We start from the raw sequence: 20,991 nt of genomic DNA, 5'->3' as shown, positions 1-20,991 counted from the left end.
TAAAAAAGTACAACAGCTAAAATAGTCAAAAACTTTCAAAGAGGGAATTTGGTTCTGTGTAAAGTTTTAAAACCAAGTTAAACCAGGTTGTGAAAATATCCAAAATGTTTAGCTCTTTTAGAAAGACCATTAATTAACATGAAGGACTTGAAGAAGAAAATCTAGAGTTCAGCTATTACCCCTCATGCGGCCAGAAAATAACTTTCAGCTCCGTTTGATTGCTATAATTACTAGCAAAACCAAAACAGGAAATCCACAAGACATATTTTAAAATTATTTTATTTATAATAGATTATAACTTTAAAATACATTTTGTTTACAAGTGCAGATTACTATGTTACATTCACTGGAGTTTTACTGGACAGAGTGAAACAGACGAGTGTAGCAAATAAAACTAGTGACAAATGTGACATTTAAAAAAAAAAAAAAACACGGTGATTGTCCATAGTAACCTCAACCCAGCTAGTTCTCGATTAACCACTCATCTAAATTTACACAAACAGGTAGCTTCAGTAAAAATGAAGACTGCCGCCTGATGCACGTTTCAGTCTTCGTCAAGCTGCCTCTCTTGAAGTGCGTTCCAGTCCCCAAATTTAACTGTAAATACAGCCATTTCTGATTCTATTCAGCCATGTAAGACGTGCTATTCACATTAAAATGACTGACTGCATACAAGAGTTTTTTTTTTATCTATTACTACTCTGAAACCCAAATTTAACAGATATGACCATCCAGTTATTAAAAAAAACAATATACAGGTAAAAATGGATCAACTTAAAATTTTAGACTGAGCCATATTTTTTTAAAAAAAAAAAAAAAAAAGAAAAGTAATAATTGTAGACAAAGGATGCACACAGACAAAATCTCCAAAGAATGGTTTAGACAAATGGACTGGTTGCAAAGACTGGTTCACACAGACATACCTGGGCCATTTCAGATGCAAAGTTAAATCATTCCTTATTGTGGTCTGTCCTGTCTGCAAGTTCTAGGAAAAAAAAAAAAAAAAAAACTAAACTAAACGGACAGCCAATATATTACTATAGCAAATACCCTGTTGATTTGTCCCAAAAAATAGTAAATAGATCTTTTATATTAAAATATATTAATTAAAATATATTACTTTAACAAGTCTGAGATTATAAACAACTTCTGATTATTATTATTATTATTTTTTTAAGGTGGCTTTGGCATTTTACCTTGAAAATAACGGCTATAAAACAGGAAAAATTTTCACCCGTGCTGGATATTATAAAATATTATTCGATTTTTTTTTTTGTTTTTTTGCTTGAGTTAACAGCTTTTCGCTGATCCCTTTAAAAAGTAATATGAGGTCAAGTAAGCACTTGGATTGTGTTAATATTACAATGTACTTTATGTCATAATAGTTATTAGGCTTACAATACCTCATATCACCTTAAAATGGAAGCTTTTCATTTTCTGGGAAGGTCAGAGATAAACGGTTATACTCATCTAGAAATTTGGCACTTTTTGTACCAAGAGATCATTTTTTTTAGAAAACCTACAATTATTTGACCATATAATATTTTTGCTTTCGATTGTCAAACATCTTTTGTAGTAACAAAACTGGATAAGTGTGCTGCACAAAGAAAATATAGACTACCTACATCTAGTATTTACAGTGAAAAGAAAAGATTTTCATTTTCTCCCTTTGAGTGTTTTTGTTTTCAACTGTTATCTATACAGGAAAAAAACCTCCAATTTATGGGACACTTTAACTAAAAAACGGTTTTAGGGAGGGAAAATGTGGCTTTTAACAGTAATAGATGACGTTAAACTTTTATTTGATATGGGAAAAAAAACAACAACAGGGAAGATAAACCACTTTCTATTAAAAAATTTAAATTTGAATTTAAGTGCTACACTGAATTCCAACTTTACAACATGATCCTTTGCAGGTAATTTGATGCCATAATTTTTATGTGCAATCCACATGGGCAGATTTTAAAAAAACATTTTATGCATAATTCCTCGTTAAATCCATGAAAGTGTGCTCTGTATTAATGTACCGTTTATATATATATATATATATATATATATATATATATATATATATATAAAATTATTACTTCCCTGCCACACATGCATAAAAATCCAGGCAGGAGATACAGTACAACCTATGATTTTCTCTAGTGCCTTTTCTCGATAGTAACCCCAATTAACCCAATGATAAAAAGTTCAGTCTCAACACAGAACAGTCATGAAGTCCTAAAATTAGCAACATTCATTTTCCCTCCTTTAAAAACAATACACACACACATATATATATTTTGTATATAAAAATATAGACTAATCTAGCTGAGTGCAAACGTTGAATGTGAGATTTCTCACACATCTGACTGAGTATTAAACTGATTGAAAATTGATTGGCATCTGTAAAAACAGAGGTGTGGATGAAAAAACAAGACCGTCCAGTGTAAATTCTTGCTTTTTCCCCAACAGTGTTCAGATCCTGGCTGTCGCAGGCGTAGAACAGTTACGATACTGCACCACATTTTCTATTCACTCTAAATAAACCTAATGCCATATTTGTGCCTCGATGGCATGTGAAGCTTAGGCATGGGTCGGTATCGAGGAATAACCAAACAAATAAAATAAAAAAAAAGTCCACTTGATTCGTTGTTTCAATTTCATTTTGATGAGATGCCAGAAAAATAGCTGGAGTGAGAGCCGAGTAAGAACAGGAAGGCGATGCTATAAAGTTTCACGTCACAAAATAAAAGACAAATTTGGCCGTTTTGAAATAGTTCAGGTCAGGCAAAACACTTACAAAGTTTAGAAACTACAGAAGCGCAGCTCAAAACCAAGCTAATTTTAAAATGTTAAACGCAGCATGTCTGTTGAGCTAGCCAACTCCAGCAGACAGTGTCTTTAGCTAAGCAGCTAAAATCAATTTGTCAAACATCCATGGAGCTTCCAGTTAAATCGAAACGTTCTTGTTGAGCCATACAGGCTTGAAAACAGGGATTTCAATTGCTGATTAAAATCCGTTGCCAATAACAGTTCAAGAAAAAAACAGAAGAATTTTAGCGTTTTAATAATTTTACTTATTATATCCATAATAGCAGCATCTGGGCGCCATTGACCACTACACAGTTTGATTTAAAAATGTTATTATTGAGGAAAAAAAACAAAACAACAAAAAACACCCAAGGCTAAAGTTCAGCGATCCGTGGCGTGTTTGTGTGTGTGTGTGTGTGCGCGCTTTAGCAGAACGGCTAGAGCTACAACCAGCACCAATGTGTGTGTTCCCCTTAAAGGAGCGTTGAGGTCGTAAGATGCAGGAACTTAAAAACACCAATTCAAGTTGACAAAGTTAATAAATTTGTAAATCTATATTGGAGTAAATATAACTAAAATTAATTTTAACCCAAGATTCATAAGGAGTTAAAGTTTAGGTGAGTTACTATGCCTATGCATCTTATTTACAATGTATTAAAGTCAATGTATTATTTTACCAGCAGCAGATTTATTTTGTTTTGATTTTTTATTAAAGCAGTTAGACCATTGTTTTAAATATAGTTGCAGCCTTTGTGGTACAATAAAAACATGATACTGAAAACTACAATCGGTCTATAGGGTCAAATGACAGAAAAACAAGATGTGGAGTTTTCTTCCTCTAATTTCTCAAAATGTTAAATGTACAGTGGAGATGATACTTAAAAAATGGCAAAATGCTGAAACTGCAATTATAATTCATCTATAATTGTTGAATTAAATTTGATCTCAAAATTATTCGTTTTTCAGTTTTTTTTTCTTGGAAAAAGTGTTATTTGTAAATAAATAAATAAAAAATTTTCCTCTAAATCTGTTTTTTGTTTTCATCTTTAGAAAAAGTATTTTTGACTTTTTCTTGACATTTAGCTTTCTTGTTGTTATAACTTGTTTTTGAAAATGTTTTTTTTTTTTTTACATTTTTATTTTAAAATTATGACCTATTCCATGACATATCAGCATTTTTAATTGAAAAAACAAAGTATTAACTACTTCTGGACATTTTAACATTTTTTTATATTTGGACTTTATGCTACTCTCCCTTGACTTTTTCTTAAAATGGACAGAGAGAGAAAAAAAAATTATTTCTCAATTTGTTCTCCAAGTGACCCTGATATTGTGCTGCACATACCGGCCCATGCCTAATGAAACCCTTACATTGTTTAGTTTTATTAACTCCATTTCACTGTACCACTAAACATGACACACACAGCTTCGAAGGGCCAATACAGTCATCGTGGCAGAAGGCTCCACAGCCTTTGCACATGATCATCGCCTTCAGTCGGCAGTAGCATTTCGACTGAACGTCCTCCATGTTGGCGCCCTCGATGAAGGACTGCTCGTGCGAGGGTTCGCCCTGATTGCTGTGGTCGAGCGCATGACCGGCTGGTATTGTGGTGACGGTCACCGAGAACGACATGACGCTCCCACAGATGCCCCCGCCGTCGACCTCTGATGAGGGCGCAGAAGAGGCGGTGCCCGCGGTGCTGTGGTTCAGAGTGTGAGGTACAGACATGCTGATGGTGCCGCCGTAGCTGGAGGCTACCGCCGACTCCTGATTGCCGAGCGTCCTCTGAAAGGCAGTCAGCTGCTGGTGACCGGGGTCCATGAGGGAAAGATATGGCTCAGAGTTTCCTTGATTGTTATTGCGGAGTTCGAGGTGATTTCGGTGCGCCGGAGAAAACGGACTGCTGTCTTTGGCTTTAGCACTGGCGACGCCGTTGTCGGCGCCGCCGGCTCCATTGCTCTCGGATCCAGGCTCGGTCTTTACGCCAGAGCAGTGCTGAAAACTTGCCGGGTCGTTGGCCCTGGTAACCGCACATCCCTGCTGCTCGGTTTTTACCCTAGTAACGGACACGAGATCTTTCTTTGCTGGTTCTTCCGTCTTAGCCGTCTCCTTTCCGTCTGTGCTTTCCCTCTTCAAAGCAGACTTGTTGGGGCAGACTGAAAGCTGCAGTCTCCTGCTCTCTGATCCCCTCCCGTACGTGGACACGTTGAGCAGGTAATGCCCAGTCATGGCCGGCTTGGGGATCTTCCTCCGGCCCAGAAAGCCAACCAACACTCTGGACTGCTCCCGACACTCCTGTGCGTGCAGCATTTGCGGAACCCTGTGGTGTGCGGGCAGCGGCCCGGCGCCTCCAGGCGGCTGGCTCTGTTGCTGAGCCTTCCTCTGCATCAGCGTCTGCAGGATCTGCTCCTGGGTTTCCTTATCGGGAAGCTCCCGGTGATGTTTTGTGCATTCTGCGGCTCGTACGGCGGTGTTGGCTTGCGGAGGCACGGGCCTGTCTCCTTTATGATCAACGAAATGTGTAGTTTTCCCCTTACTTCCAGACGCCTGGCCCGACACCCGAATGTCCGTACTGGATAGGGGTTTTGGGAGGATCTGGTCCAGTGGAACCTCTTTTCCCTGCAGCAACTGCGTCACAAGGGGGTTGTTTGCTGGAATGCAAGAACTGGTTCTGGTTAGTGATGCAGCACTTGTTGGGGCTTCCTTATCCTTTTCAGTCTGCACTGATGAATGTTCTACTGAAGCATTGGAGCTCTGGTGGACTGTGCTGGTAAAATGATTGCTTTGCCTGTCGTCAGCTGGTCTTGAGCTGAGCGGAGGAGAAAGCCCACTGGATTGGTTGCTGCTGCTGGTAGCTGGTAATCTGGAGCAGGCCTGTGGGGAAGTTGGGCTGAGGCTGGGGCTGGGTGACGGCTGCCTGTGATCGCCACCGCTACCTCCACCCGGCCCCGGGCCCGGCACCGCTCCCTTCGACGCGGACGACACGGCGGCGGCTGCTACGCGCTGCGCTCGGGCGAGCTGAGCTTTGGCTTTGATGTAAGCCAGCGTGCGAGCTCCGGTGTGGCCCGGGCTACTGAGCGGGCCCTGGAGAGGAGTCTTTGGCGAGACTTGGCTTGGCGACAGAGGGACGGGAAGAATTCGTGACACTGGGATCTGGAAAAGAGGGAAATGTTTGACACTTTTTGGATTTCCTCTGGGGCATTTCACAGGGAATAAAGTCGAGTAAGTTTACGAAACCTTGAAGGAAAACCACCTTTGAAAATTTATTCTTGCACTGTTAAGTTACAACTACACAAATGAATGTATTTTATTAGGATTTTATGCAATGAATCACCACAAATTGCAAAGAGGCAATGAAATGATTAAATTCCTCTACAGCTCAAGTTCAGTCAGATTGAAAGAAGAGAATCTGTGAGGACAAATTTTCAAGTCTTTCCATAGAGCTTCAACTAAGTTTGTTTTATTCACTTGTGTTTGTGGCAATGTTTGGTTAGGCTTGTTGTCCCGCAGTAACATGAACTAAAGTCTTTAACATCTCACAGGTTCCCATTCATGACTGCCAGGTAGTTACCTCCATCCATCTTCAAATTAGTTATGAATTCTCACTCGAAATCTGGTAAGTTATTTAGTTTTCAGAAAGTTGTTTGTTCACTGAAATTCTCCAAAAAACTTCTGAGATCCTAAAAACAGCGGCTTGATTCAGACTGAATTAAACACAGATTAACAGGACTGCACAGGATTTTATTTCAGGGTGTCGGCACAAAGGAGGCTGAATACATTTGCATGCTGCACAGATTTTATTCATAGCAGATTTTTCTTACTTGTTATAAATTTTGAGCTACAACATGTTCATTCATAACATAACGTGGTTATGACACGATAAAATGTGAAAAAGTGAGTTTATAGTTACCATCCTCTTTAAAAAAGACAAATGAGGAAAACCTTCGCTAAATGGAGAGCGTGCGCATTTCTCACCTTGAGCGGCGGGACCCTCTGACTTGGAGACGGCGTGGCGGGGCTGGATATGGACGACGCGGAGGAGACCGACGACACGGAGGAAACAGAAGACAAACGGGGCCTTTTCTCTGGAGTCACCTCCCCCTCCGTCTCGCTGAGGGTTTTCCTCTTGTGGGCGTCCGAGGCGGCGCCGGGCTCCGAGGCGACCTCTTCGTCGCCCGCAGCGGGTCTTGCCGCGGTCACCAGCTGGTCATCTTTTACATCTGCAATGGGCTTTAGCGGGGGGCTCTTCTTCACGGGCGACTCGGGGGGTTTCTTCTCCTCATCTTTCTCCTCCTTCTGTTGCTCTTCGTGAAGTGTGCCAGTCGGGCTCCGCTCGGCCAGTTTCTCCGATTCCAGCGTTTTCGCGGCCGCCGTCGCCGTCTGAGCGGCTGTGCTGAGCTTTCGATCCTCCGCGTGCTGCGACCGACGCGTCTTCATGGGCTCCGTGGCGGGGACGGACTCTTTGTGTCGGGGCAGCTCCTTCGGAGGGTCCGGGGATTTCTCCGCTGGTTTCTTGTCTCTCGTGGTAGCGTCGGTCTGAACGCAGTCCTTGGCGCTCTTCTTGTCCTCCAGAGGCTGAGCGGCTGGATTTGTCTGGCAGACAGGAGAGCGGCGCCTGACCGGCTCCTTATTCCCATCGGGCTTTATCAGCTCTTTGGACTCCTCGTAGCTGAGGCCTGAACTGCACAAAAGAGGAAAATTGAAAGACGTTTTTATTTCAAATATTAAATCACAAATATTTGTGATTTTTGACCTCTTTATGAATGCAAACAAAAAAACAAAAACAAACGTTTTTGGCACGTTCAAGGTTGAGAACATCTGCTTAGGGTTTGACGCTTCGCAGCAATTCTACACTTCCACTATCCACTGAAAAGTTTATTTATTTCACCGGCAAAAAGAAAAAAGTAAAACTCAATGAACCGGTTAATTACAGAGTAATGCATTTCAAGTGCTTACTTCTGTGAAATTGGATGGCTTATAGTTAATAAAAACACAAAATTCAGTTTCTCAGAAATTGTGAATGCTGTATAAGAAAAGTTCTTCCACCACTAAATTTTGCATCAAGGTTTTATTGCATAAAGGTGATAAATGGACCTTCTCACTGTGGAAACTTCAAACTGAATTATAAGCAGCTTTTCCCTTCCTGACCTTGATTTCTAAATGAAATCCACAACTGATTTCCCTTAGAAGAAAAAAAACAATAACTTTGGAGCATAAAAGCCCAGTTCTTTTCCCATCTAGCCCAGATATGCATTATCTGGGCCAGGTGAGCTGATGACGTCTATGATTCAGCTTTGCAATCCTCTTGGAGCAGTTTGCTTGTGCATCTTTTCCTGTTACATTTTATCCTTCCACTCAACTTTTCATCTATATTGCACTTACAGTGCTGTATTCATCAATCGGAACAGCCAGCTTCTGCAGCGATGACCTTTGTGGAGAGAGTCAATAATTATCCGATGGACACCTGTCAATACTACTGCATTGTAAGTTTGGACACGATTTTCTACGAAACTGAATTTTTAATTTTCATTTATCTTCAGCTACTGAGAAGCTACTTTCTTTAAAAGTCATAAACTGGAAACCTTTACAAACAATTATTATAAAGCGCCTTTATGGAGCTGGAATAAGCAAAGACGTCAGCAGCGGCTCATCAGTCTGTATGTGTGAACAGAATAAAGACGTATTGTAATCAGATGTCCCTCCAACACGAGTAATATGATAATCATCAGAATCTGATGACGATAATAACATGATGAGAAAGGCACACAGCAACTTTGCCAAAAGTCAAAGCATTTGGATGAGGAATCTGGAAGCTTGGCGCAAGATGCCGCGCCCCTTTTATCGTCAAGGCAGCAGGAGGCGAACGTGATCTCTGCGATGACGTGAAAAATAAAGCGATCCACTATCTAGGAGTTTTTGAAAGTTTGATCTGAACGGGTCAAAACCTACTTTCTATGATGATGTTGCATTTATTAATAAGTGAAAAGTGGCACTTGCTTCCACTGCTGCTCTGATAAAGCAACTCATTTTCAATAATCAGGGTTTCTGTAGATTTAACCGCCTCAAATTTAAGACTTTTTAAGACCAATATGAATAGAAATTAAGACCTGTATCATGACAGAAATGGACAAAAAAAAATGCAAATAAATAAGTTGTATGGCAATAATGAACATTTTTCCAGACAACTGGTGATCAAATTGCACTTATTCAAGTTAGCTTGCTAGCTAGTGTGTTAGCAGCTAGTTAGCAGAAAAGTCCCAAGAGAAAAATAAAAAGAAAACTACAAAGAATATACAAGATTAAATGGTCCTGCCACAACAACATTTAAGTCCTGTGATTAACACTTTTTTTAATGAACGTAGGACATTTTAAGGCTTTAATTTTAGATATATTAATGTTGGTGTTAAACAGGATGTGCAGACACCCTGGTTAACATTTGAGTTTGAAACAGACCTGAGAAAAACTATAGAAGAAGAGCATATTTATGCTTCTGTCACCTTAATGTAATCCCCAGTTTTTCTCTTAAAAAGAAGAAGCTGGAAATAGTCAAATGGGTCCTTGTTTATAAGCAGTGTGCCTTTTCAAACAGCTGATGAGCAGTGTGCAGCAAGAATGAAACTGTTGAAATATATCTTAATATGGGTATGTGATGCATGCCTACTAGTGAGGTAAGGATAGTTGATTTACAGCATTTTAAACTTCTGTAGAGCTACTGAGGTGTCACTTCTACACATGGCATTCATTTGAACAACTTTACTGTAAATTATGTGCAAGCCTGAGCTTTAAGTAGTTCGATATCGGATGAGGATTTAGAATCGGCTCTCACTTTTTCTTAAATGTCTTGAGTCAGTATGGGGCAAAAAATAAGATCACAATCAACCCACCAATGAAGACATTTTCCAAACAATGAAAATCTCCTTCAGATTTGACAACTGCATGAATATGAACAACTCTACCTACTTTTCCCCGTAGTAATTTTCGAAGAAAGCCTCCTTCCAGTGCTCAACTTTCTTCTCCTTCTCAATTTCCTGACGCATTCGGACCTGCAGCTCGGGCGTGAATTCCCCTGCGAGAGGAGAAAGTTTTATTTCGATTTAGAAAAAGAGAAAGCAACACAAGATTGTCTTGGAGATATTTTTTTTCTCTTTCTCTCTTTATACGAGAAACGAATGTCATCATCAACCGGGAGCCAAGCGACTAACCTTCAGCCAGCCTCTCTTTCCAAGACTGTGCTGCCGATGCAAAGAATTCATTGTTTAAAGCCGAGCTCGTAACCTTCAGAAGGCCGTCCAAGCAGGCCTGAAGAGAAGAGGCACAATGCGATGACTAATCTTTCAATAATCACTGCACTGGAACGTTGACTGCAGATTCGAGAGTTAGCAAACTACATTCAGAGCTTTGGACAAAACCTCTGCTTTACGTAACACCGCTGAATTTTTTTCATATGAATCAACCGAGACGAACAGATTTGCTGCAAGATGCGTAAATCGACGTTCAACGCCACAGAGGTGCAAGAGTTACCTGTCGGTCAACCTCAGGCAGGAGTTTGACCAGCTTCTGCTGGCAGTCGGGAGGCAGGACGGAGAAGGTGTGCTTGTTGATGAGGGCTCTCAGGTTGGTGTTAACCAAAATGGAGTCTGGCGTTTCCACGTCTATTTTACACTTTGTGCGTTTTATTTGCCCTTGGGAGAGAAAGAAAGAGACAGGAAGAATTTAGCAGAACAGATTTTGGCTTAACAATCGACCCGCTTGGTGATTTGTTCACTAAAGAATCGCTTGTTTCCTATAAATCAAGTGGAGTTCATTTGTTTTTCTCTACGTCAGAAAAACATCATACAGTCACCAATTATGAAACAAGCAATGCACATTACATTTTGTCAAATGTCCTCATCTAGCAAATGTATAAAATAAGTTGATCGATGTTCCACTTTTTACTCATCAAAGGAAACTAAGCAGGTAGGTTTTTAGCCTCGATATAAAGGAACTCGGTTTGATTAAGTCGGACTTTTTGTCACTTAAGTTGTCCAAATAATGAAAAAAGTACAAAAAAAATAAAAATTCTAATTTATATGTTTAAAGTCGTACTTTCTGATCTGTACACTACAAATGTTGTAGACATTAAATGACCATAGACTAGTTTGTTTTTGCCATTTTCCTCTTTTATAGAATATAAACATCAATCCATTACCTTTACACACTTAAGCGGGTTTATAGAATATATCCAACCCAAAAAGGAAAATTATAATAAATAAATAAAAAAAGTTACACCTGCTGATTGACCTACCTGCACTGAGACGATCGGACCTCTGAGGAACTTTTCTGGGTACGACAGGGTGGCATAACTCTGCTGGGACAAGAGAAGAAAACCTTTGTGAATTTGATGAGCAGCTGAAATCACAAAGTTTCTTATTCTTTACCACGCGAGTTGAGTTTTACGTGAAAAAACGAATCACTTGTTGTGACACATCTGCTCTCCTTTCGTATGACGCGTTACTCCTCCGTATCAAATGATCACCTGACTCTAGCCTTTTTCCAACCTACAGCTAAACCTTTAATGCTTTAGTTCTGGCTAAATTAATCACAAAACATGTTGGACCGCCCTGCTGTCGATGCCATTTTTCAACCGTTCTTCATGTTGAGGTGAGTAAATCTTCATTAACGCAGACAAAGCATCTGCATAATATAGCAAGAAATTAACTAATACCATTACCAGATTATTGATATGACGTGAATAGCATTTGCATAAATTACATAGCAGTGGTGGATTTATGAGCAGTATCAAATGTACAGAAATACAAGTTAGATTTTAATCGACTTAATGTCATGCATCTTTAAAATGTTGTTGCTCTCTAAACTATTGAGCTATTCTGTTCAAATGGGGGGAAAAAAGCTGAAAAAATATGAAAATATGAATAAAATTACAAAGGTGCAAAATGAACCTTAAATAAAAGCATCTAAATATATAGTACTATATGAATTTGAGCTGCTTGTAGCAGTACAAGCGTTGCAACCTACCAGTCTTTGTTGTAATGTTTTCTGCCATGTCTTTGATGGTCTTCAGTAGCAGCCTGGAGCTGGAGATGGCTGGGATACCACCCTGTCTGCGCTGATTTCTCTGCTGCTGCTGCTTCAGCGCCTAGAAAAACGGCAGAAGGAGGAACAAACCGTGTAAGACAAAACAAGAAGTGTTTTGGGTTTTTTTCTGGCCAACACGCAAAACATTATGTGAGGTGGAAACTAAAACTGCGTATGACTTTAGGGTAACCCTAACCATCTGGAAATGTGGTGTGGCAGCATCCAGCTGAGGAAATGTTCCTTAAAAAGGGAGAAAGAAACAAGACAGTCGATAAGATGATGGATGGAGTTAAATGCAGGGGAGTCCTGGAAGAAAACCTGCAAAAGACTTGAGATCGAGTTGGAGTTTCCATCAGGAAAACAGAGATACAGCAAAAAGTCTGGAAGACGGCACATCCACATGGCCCAGTCAAAGCCCAGACTTTAATACAGTTGAGACTCAGTGAAAAGATTTTTAGAAATGCCAATGAGAGATGATGGAAAAAAAAAAAAACCTCAGTTGTAACTGAAGGAAGGGGTTTTTCTAAAAATTGGGGCCGATACTCTAAAAGAAATAAAAAAAAAGACAAAATGCGGAAAGGCTCAAGTGGTATGAAACGTTCTCACAAGACCTTGAACGAAGCTGAAAGAATCAAGGAGGCACAGTAAAACAAACGTGCATCGTCAAAATTTATTAATTCAAATAACACCAGAACGACTCCATAGATACATTAAACCGGGAAGCATTTGTGTTTTGTGGAGTAGAGTGGAAGATCTTTATATCAAACTCTGTAAATAAGAGGGCGTGGCAGGATCTCATGTTACATCGCTAACTAGTAAAACAGAGATGTAAACACTACTGAGAAACAAGCTAACTGCACTGTAAATAAATAGGCTTAAAGGGTAAAAAAAAAAAAAAAAGAAACGTACCTGTTTGAGTGCTTTCTTGCTGTGTTTCTGTGAGGGAGAGATGAGTTTACTGGAGGAGACGGGAGGCGATGAGCACTGTGGCTGCGGAGACGACGGCTGTGACTGCAGCTTGGAGGGGACTGAAAAATAGAAAAGAAAAAAAAAAAGAAACGGTTACAAATCTACGTTTCCTGAGGCGAGAATGCAAACAATCAAGCTGGGCAATTGTTTTGATGAAACCGAAACCAATCTTTTGCACAAAGGAGGGGGGGTTACGTTACCCATCTAAGATATATTCATGAAAAACGGGCTGAACGTCTCAGCAAGAGCTTTACGTTTCCTCATACGGATCGCTGATCTCCCAGCATTTGACTTTTATAATAGCTCAACAACAAAAAAATAATAATTTCTCTCACTCTGCTGTAACTCGGCGTCTTTCTATGGCAGCTTCAAACTTATGCGTAATGAGGAAGTGGTCACGGGTCAGGCAGAGAAAATTCAGCTTCCTGTCTCAACAGTCACTTAAAACGTTCAAGTAGAGAAAATAAATACAACTTAAAAAAAAGAAAAGAAAAGAAAAGAAAAAAAACTTTTCCAAACTTGCACTGAATCACATAAAAACAGCAATAAATCAAACACAACTCGCCCCGCCGCCCAACGAGGTAGAACTGTAGAAAACGGATGTGATTCTACAGCTTGCTGATGAAGGGGGAACATTTATGGGCAACGAGAGTCAAAAAAAGAAACCGACCTTTCGCCGTCATGTTGGGCGCTCAGGGTGTCCCAGAAACATGCGACCGGTTTAATCTAACTTTCTGGAAGAACCGCTTTCCTTAAGCTTGAGTACAGGCAAATGAGCTGGCTTCCTGTGTTCAAGCAACAATGCTTGACAACAGCTGAGAAGAGGCGTTGACGCTCGCTGACATAAGAGATCTATGTGCCCAATCAGCTGAAATAAGTAAATAAAGAGCCGTGTGACGACCGGGACCAGGATATCGTTTATCCTGACGCTTTGCTCATTCATGCCAATGAAAAAGTTATTAAAAAAAAAAAAAAAAAAAACAAAGCTATTCTTTTATGAGCAAAGAGTTGAGGTTAAAAGACGAAAGGTGCTCCTTGATGTCGTGAAAATATACTTTTTTTTATATATATTAAGCTTCTAAATTCTGCCGCAATTAAAAGAAAACTGTCACAAAATTGATTTGCTGGAGCACAAAAACAGATACTGCGCCCGTAAAACTCTGATTAAAACTCTCAAACTTTTACGGGAATTTAAAGGGACGGTACCTCTCCGCATCCACCGTCCTCTCCTGCCCTCTGGAGGAACGGTGCTGCTGTTCTCCGAGCTTCGGGAGTCCGACAGATTGTCGCTGCTCTCGTCAGAGCCCTCCTCCGACAGCTTCTTCACGCCCTCCGAGATGTCCTTCTGAAAAACAGAGAAGAAGAGGAGAAAAACTACTAGCAAAAAGAAAACACCTTAAGCGGATTTAAAGGTTTAACCCTCCACATGAATGACTAGCTAATTCATGTTAGCTAGTCATTATTTTTTAGCACCAAAGATACACCTGAAACTCAGGACGCTTTACTGGCGGAATCAAATCTTGTGATTTTGTAAAAGCAAAATACTGCTGTGCACTGTTCAAAACTAGCCTGTTTTCTAACCTTGTTAAAAAAAAAAAAAAAAAAACTAAAAGGAACTGATTTTTAAAGTTTGGTTCAGTTAATTTAGTAGTTTGAACAGCACTGCTCTACACTTTTCATTTGTATTTGAGGTCAGCACCTCATGACTTTGTTTTCTTACACAGTGGAAATGAAATGCCGTCCAGTCACCGTTCTGTACTCAGATTTTTCTGTGGTATGCAACTCTAAATCATTTGTGGAAAACCTATAAATGTACTCATACGACATATCCAAAATATTCTAAATGAAATGCAGCTGTAAAGGTAAATGGTTTAGACTAGTCACTGTGTTTCAGACTCTTGTTTTAAAGTAATTTGATAAGTTGTTCTTGAACCGCTCCGTTGTGCTAACAGAGTTGACTGGGATTGTAGGTCAGGCTGGCGGAGAAACGCTCTGCTAGAAGACATTAAAAAAAGCTTCTGCCATTTTTCATCGGTGTGACAGGATTTTTGGTACTCAACAGGAAAAGAAACTATGCCAGAGAAGTTGGGAACACTTTGAAACGTGTGCTGCAACAGGCTAGCCTTTAGCTGCTAGCAGTGCTAAAGTTGGTGTCTACTCAAGTCAAGTTTATTTGTATAACATTTCAGTAAAAAGGCAGTTCAAAGTGCTTTACATAATCAAAACATATTATAAAACTAGCAATAAACGCCAACATCAAACTCTTCAAGAATAATCATCACTAAATATGTTGACCAATGCTCCACTTTTAGCCATGATTTAAGAGGAACTCAATGTTTCGGCTGTTTTTCAGTTTTCTGGAAGTTTGTTCCAGATTTAAGGAGCATAAGAACTGAATGTTCGGTTCTGTGCTCCTATTGGCTCTTCATGCTTCGAAAACATTTATTCTATTTGTTCCGTTTCAATATCAATGTAGCACTTTCTAGGTTTTCTTGCATTAACTTTCACTAAAAACATTGAAAATTTTGTCTCATTTATCTACTGTTCACCTTTGCGAGAGGAATCTGTCATTGCGCCCCGTATAGTTACCAGAGGCAGCCGTCATGGCGCTGCCTGAGAGCCTCATCACGAACAACGGCGGTTAGCTTCTCTGTTTTTGTGGAGGTTATTTATGTAGTTCAGACAAAACTATCGTTTGGCATTTATTTCTTCTTCCTGTTGTACTTTCCCATACTAAAAATGTGACCACAAAACCGAGGTCTGTACTGAAACGAGGCCTATGTGACCCCTGACACACTGAACAAACACGGCACAGCAAACTGACGACACAGACTCAGTGACTCTACAACAACGAACTAAAAACATTTTCACCGTCCTGCAAAATTTTTTGTCTAACTAACTAACCTTTAGTGTGTAGACTCCCATCCTGCCCGGGACTTTGTAGAAGATGCCCTCGTCACCCCGAGAGTTTGTGTGCAGCATGGCGTTCAGGCACGCCAGCGGCGAGGTTCCGCTGAGGGATCAGAGAAAACCATGAGCTATGATTATTGACTTCCATTCCTCAAGCGGTTATTAATTAAAAAAAAAACAACAACAACAATGGAAGAAGGGTAGAGGCTGATCAAACGTTTGAGTCTCGTCATGCACAAGTTTGGATCAGAGTAACATCAGGGTAGGATATCCGCCCTGCGTTTCAAAAGCAGTCAGTTGACTGAATTAACCCGAGCTGCAGATTAAAAGCAACTTACATTCCTAATTACACTTTTTCTGAAATAAAAATATATATGTTATATATAACACGTCATATAATTGGAATCCAACATTTTTTATTGTGCAAGAACATGAAAGAAATTGACGTTAACTTTAACAATAAACGAGTATGTCAAGCAGAGTGAAAAAAGTGATAAGATTCCCTATTGCATTTATTGAAGAAAGAAAAAGGTAAATAAATAAATAAATTTAAGGTTCACATGAAGCTACATCTATTTCTGTTGCGCAGTTGTGTTATGTGTACATGTAGCGTGTGGGCAAAAGGCGTCAAGACTAAAACTATTAGTGAGTTATTTTTGCCACTGAATCTACAACATTGTCATTGTCAAAACATGCAAGATTTAAATCTGAACGAAATATGGAAATGCGGTGAGGTTGTTAAGGTGGGATGGTGGGTTGGAGAGGCCATCTTTTTCTTGTCTTACCTTCTGGATGAAAAGAGTGACAATGGAACAAAAAGAAATTAAACAGTTATTGATTAAACTAATTGTGAATATGAACAGGAATAAAAAAAACAAAACACGACATAAAGAAATAAGGGAGAGAGACAGGTAGTGTTGCCTTTTACGAGAAAAAGAAAAAAAGTTTCCTAAAAAAGTGGGTTTACCTTATTTCTTTAAGCCTCTCTCTTTGGATCACCTGCAGGATCTCTTTATGGCTCATAGGAGTATTAGGGTACTTCTCCAAAACCTAAAAGGATTTAAAATAAAAATAAAAACAATCAAAATAAAATAACACGATTAAGAACAGGTTCTTAATCAGAACCTTGTTTTTTATTGGACCAGGGTCAATAATCTTGTGTAAATTTTAAATCAGAGATATGACGTTACAACAAGTTATAATATTTATTGCCATAATTCATCATAATATTCAGTCTATTCAAATGCAAGGGAATTTTATGGTACTGCTACGTCCATCATTATTGACACCCTTGATAGATGTAGATTTAGAATGATTTGTTTTTTTCTCAAAAGATAGTAAAACTATGGCAGTGGCTGGGCAAGACGTACGTAGAAATCGGTGAGGACTCAAACTGATACCGAGCTCTTCGAGTAAAAACAAGTTAAACATTTCAGTTTCAAGTTTAGAGAGTTTTAACCACCAGCCAGTTTTACAACTCAGTCAAATAGATTTTTTTCCCCCTCCTTTTAACAGGCTTTAGTTTTCCACTGAATCATTTTTCCTCTTCCACTCAGCATTAAGCCTCCTTTCATTTTCATCTTTTACATAACTTGATTACATGTAGATTTGAGAACGGCTGCGGCTTCTCTGGCTCCAGGAAAACCCAAGCGTAACTTTGACTTCATGCGCTGATGCAGTCAAAGAAAGTAGCGGAGGATGCAACCATCCGTTGGTCGGTGCAACGTTTGGTTACCATGGAGACTGAACGGAGAGCTTAGATAGTATTTCTGACCAGCTTTAGAATTATATCTAGAGCGCCCCCTGCTGCTCAGTTTTTAAGACGCGGCAAGGTTCTATTGATTTAGTAACTTTTTAAAGAAAAAACTATTTAGCATCATTGTATATTTTATCATGCATAATGACATTAAAGTGCTTGTTCTTTGTCATTTTCTTGCACAATTTTGTGTTAAAGGGCTTGAATGTTTTCCTATACACAAAGCAAAACAACATTTCAAAGAAATTAGTTTAGTAGTTGCTTTGTCTCAAAGCATGCGGGGCAATATCTATCTACAGTCCCTATTCACATTCAGATCTCTTCAACTTTTCCACTTTTTTTTCGCACAACAACCGACAAACTTTAATGCATTTTAGTTTGACTTTATCTGTTAGACAAACAGAAATAAGCAATTTATTCCAAAGTGGAAGAAATCTGCTGTCATCGTTGAAATTAAACAATATAAATCCCCCCACCATGATACATGATACAGCAACACGGTGTGGGAAGCAGAACGGTGATAAATGCAGGCCAATAAACAAAAGAAACATATTGCAGGCCACATAAAATTTAAGACTGTGAGTGGAGGTTCACCTCCCCACCAAGAGCCAACATGCATCAACAACTGAAAGGTTTAGATCAAATCAAAATGTAGTAATTCAATCGGGAATTTGTAGGAAAATTTTAACATTGATGTTCAGGGACCCTCTGCATCCAATCTGAGTTTGACCTGTTCTCAATGAAAGCGTTTAACCACAAGAGCCCAGAGGTAGAGAATAAATACAGAAGCGGTTTATTTTTATAATGAGAACCTGTCTACAATTCTCCAAAGGAGCTAAATTTTCATTCTCTACAACATGGTAGAGACTTGTAGGTGCAGCAAAATGTGGTTGTGTCAGAGGAGAATATAAAAGCATGACAAAATGTCTTAGAAACTATTGAAAAATCATTAGTCATTTTTCACAAATGACCCTAAAACATAGACACGTTTGTTCTTGCTCAACTAAATGTGAAAAGTGAATACTTTTGTTAGGCAATATGTTTATCTCGGTGTGAAGCTGACCTTATTTTTGTCATTATTTCTCTGCAGCCTTTGACATTCAACAGCTGTGTGGTTCTTGTACTTTTACGCTGCAACGACTTTACATTTTACACATTAAAAAGTTATTAGAAACGCACTTTACTTGCTGTCAGTTACCTGTACTTTACAATTAAACTAGTTTACTGAACACGTAGCACATGTTAGTGAACTCCAAATATCCATACAACTCGGTAAGATATTATATTTGTGACATTATTTCTAAGAGTTTTCATATTTAAATACTTATTAGCATGCTAAGCTAGTCCAACTAGCTCGAAAGCTAATAACACTCATTGGCCAAGTTGACATGCACCAGAATTGCTTTGACATCGATAAAGAAGATATAAAAGTAACAGTACAAAATAATACTTTATTAAAAATGACGTCTTGATTTTAGTCCACTTAAAACTAACCAAACTTCTTGAAGGAGTTAGCACGACCTAGCCGATGCTAACCTGGCTAACGCACCCTTGACGTGAGCACTTTATCCGAATCAGCTCGATAAAGATTTGTCAGTCCCACTGTTTGCTTGAAACACGAACGGTGGGTTTAGAGGCATGCTTGGGTGTGCCTAGGTCATGGTAACAAAGCTGCATTTCTCCTCAGAGAAGGAAGACAGAGGCTAAGGTCCCCTGCTTGTGACAGCAGCCGCCTTTGGACCGTCAACACAGGCCTCGCGCGGTGTGCGCAACATTCGTCTCCACCAGCAGGTCATGAACTCATCAACACAGTTGTACAAGTGGGAGCGTTCAAGGAAAACAACCACAACAAACGGAAGATAAAACACCCAAGAATACCGTTTTAGCGGCTTCCGCCCACGTCCTGCCCTTCTTTTTCTTCTGTCTCTCCCTCATGGTGGATGTCCCGTGGCGGAATGGAGTTTAAATTGTCCGTTTCAGTTGAAATGTTGCTTTAGTCACCGTGCAAGACCTACTCCATCTGCCATGTTGGACTTACTGTAAAGAGTCACGTGACCGTTGGAAACGTCATACTTACACTGTATGTGTCTGTCATTCTAAAACACTCAAGCTTCCCACGTGTATTTAAAGATGCTAGTTAGTGGTGTATTTTCTTTTAAGTAGAAAATGTACAGTCAATAAAACATAGTTGGATATTGAGGTAGTAGGATTTTACAAAGTACAGTAAATAAAATGTGCACCAAGGAACACAACACAGCACTCTGCTTTGTGTGTATTTGGGTTGATGACATCATAAGAGGCATAAGAAGGGTCAGGTGGCATTTGTAAATAGCTATGATGACCTTCTCTTAACAGAATCTGAATATTGGCCTTTTAAGTTTTGCCTGGTCCATTTCTTTATGGAAGTCCAGAGGTGTCAAAATCTCAAAAAATAAATAATCAATCATTGAGGTGAACTCACTTAAATTTGAAATGAATGCATTAATAACTTATTAACTAGGAGTTTTGATTTTGAATCAGAGAAGAAAGAAACAAAACAAACAAAAAAACCTAGCTTGGTGGGACATAATAATTTACCTAACATTTGTTTGCCAGTTGTCCGGGAGATGCACAAGGCAGAGTGTATTGAGCAAGCCTACAGTATCACCTCAACGCAAGCATGTTCCTACTTGTATAGACACCAAACTAACATTAGTTACAACAGCACACGACCTAAGAACAAAACAAGAAAATCTACTGTTACTGTCGAAGTTCACATGTCATTTATTAAGTTGTCAAGCAAAATCTAATTAAATAAGACTAAGAAATCCTCTAGTTGGTTTGTTTTTTTACATTGCATCCCATCCCTATTATATGACCATGTGACCGATGGTTCTTATGGTACCTATAACATTGAGTCCACAGAAATTGACATATCACCACCTATCAATTTTATTAAAATGTGGATGTCACATAAAAAGCACATACAATAACTGCAGCTTTACTAAATATTTTATGGTCGAATGCATTGTATCCTCACCCAACAAAATCGGGGGGTGTGACTCTGGCCTGAACTGGACTTTATGTGAAGGTTCACCAATCAGATCTAATCAGTAATATGTGTATGTAAACAGACAAAAGAGAGAGAATGAGAACATAACTTGAAATTTTCTTGAATTAATTTGAACTTTTAATAACTTTAATACATTACTTTGAACTTCAAACCACTTCCACGGCATTTTATGTTGCAAAGTCTTCCTAAAAACCAATGCAGCTTTCCTAAATAGTGCTCCGCCATTTTGCTCCAGCCATACCAAAGACAGGCAAAACATTTTGGAACAAGGGAAAGGGAGGCAAGTGACCAGATAGGAAAAAAATAAAACACACAAGTGCGCACTCAGAAAAACTCTGATCAATGTGCTATATGATGCCAACAAAGTTGTGAGAGGAGGGAAGTGTGTTTTTGAGAGAGCAGGTTTTATCTGAATTAAATTAATTGCAA

General features: G+C 39.3%; 1 protein-coding gene across 4 annotated transcripts; it reads right to left on the bottom strand.

The window, feature by feature from the left end:
• Positions 1 to 688: 688 nt before the first annotated feature.
• Positions 689 to 19,572, bottom strand: asxl2 (ASXL transcriptional regulator 2). 4 transcript variants are annotated; one of them, XM_015052117.1, is made up of 13 exons: positions 19,389 to 19,572; positions 16,722 to 16,804; positions 16,540 to 16,542; positions 15,749 to 15,857; positions 14,051 to 14,189; positions 12,785 to 12,903; positions 11,816 to 11,936; positions 11,085 to 11,147; positions 10,322 to 10,482; positions 10,003 to 10,099; positions 9,761 to 9,866; positions 6,776 to 7,481; positions 689 to 5,953 (listed from the first exon to the last, which is right to left on the bottom strand). In XM_015052117.1, exons 1-13 carry the CDS (start codon positions 19,443 to 19,445, stop codon positions 4,196 to 4,198), a joined length of 3,522 nt encoding a protein of 1,173 aa, XP_014907603.1. In that variant the 5' UTR covers positions 19,446 to 19,572; the 3' UTR covers positions 689 to 4,195. The 4 variants fall into 4 exon arrangements, with proteins under 4 accessions (XP_014907603.1, XP_014907605.1, XP_014907606.1 ...); XM_015052119.1 differs by having other exon boundaries at positions 11,085 to 11,144; XM_015052120.1 differs by lacking the exon at positions 16,540 to 16,542.
• Between the last annotated feature and the right edge of the window lie 1,419 nt (positions 19,573 to 20,991).

The sequence above is a fragment of the Poecilia latipinna genome, unplaced genomic scaffold (genome assembly GCF_001443285.1).
Source record: "Poecilia latipinna isolate Pla-1442-1.1 unplaced genomic scaffold, P_latipinna-1.0 Scaffold1087, whole genome shotgun sequence".
NCBI classification, from domain to species: Eukaryota; Metazoa; Chordata; class Actinopteri; order Cyprinodontiformes; family Poeciliidae; genus Poecilia; species Poecilia latipinna.
Note: the sequence above shows the minus strand (reverse complement) of the source record. Positions and strands in the feature narration are given on the sequence as shown.

Excerpts from the sequence above, each read along its gene's own strand:
- asxl2 (XM_015052117.1), bottom strand. The coding sequence starts at position 19,445 with ATGAGGGAGAGACAGAAGAAAAAGAAGGGCAGGACGTGGGCGGAAGCC. Across the intron at positions 12,904-14,050 it reads AGGACGGTGGATGCGGAGAG|TCCCCTCCAAGCTGCAGTCA; the intron begins GTACCGTCCCTT and ends TCTATTTTTCAG. Across the intron at positions 10,100-10,321 it reads TGCCTGAGGTTGACCGACAG|GCCTGCTTGGACGGCCTTCT; the intron begins GTAACTCTTGCA and ends TCTTCTCTTCAG.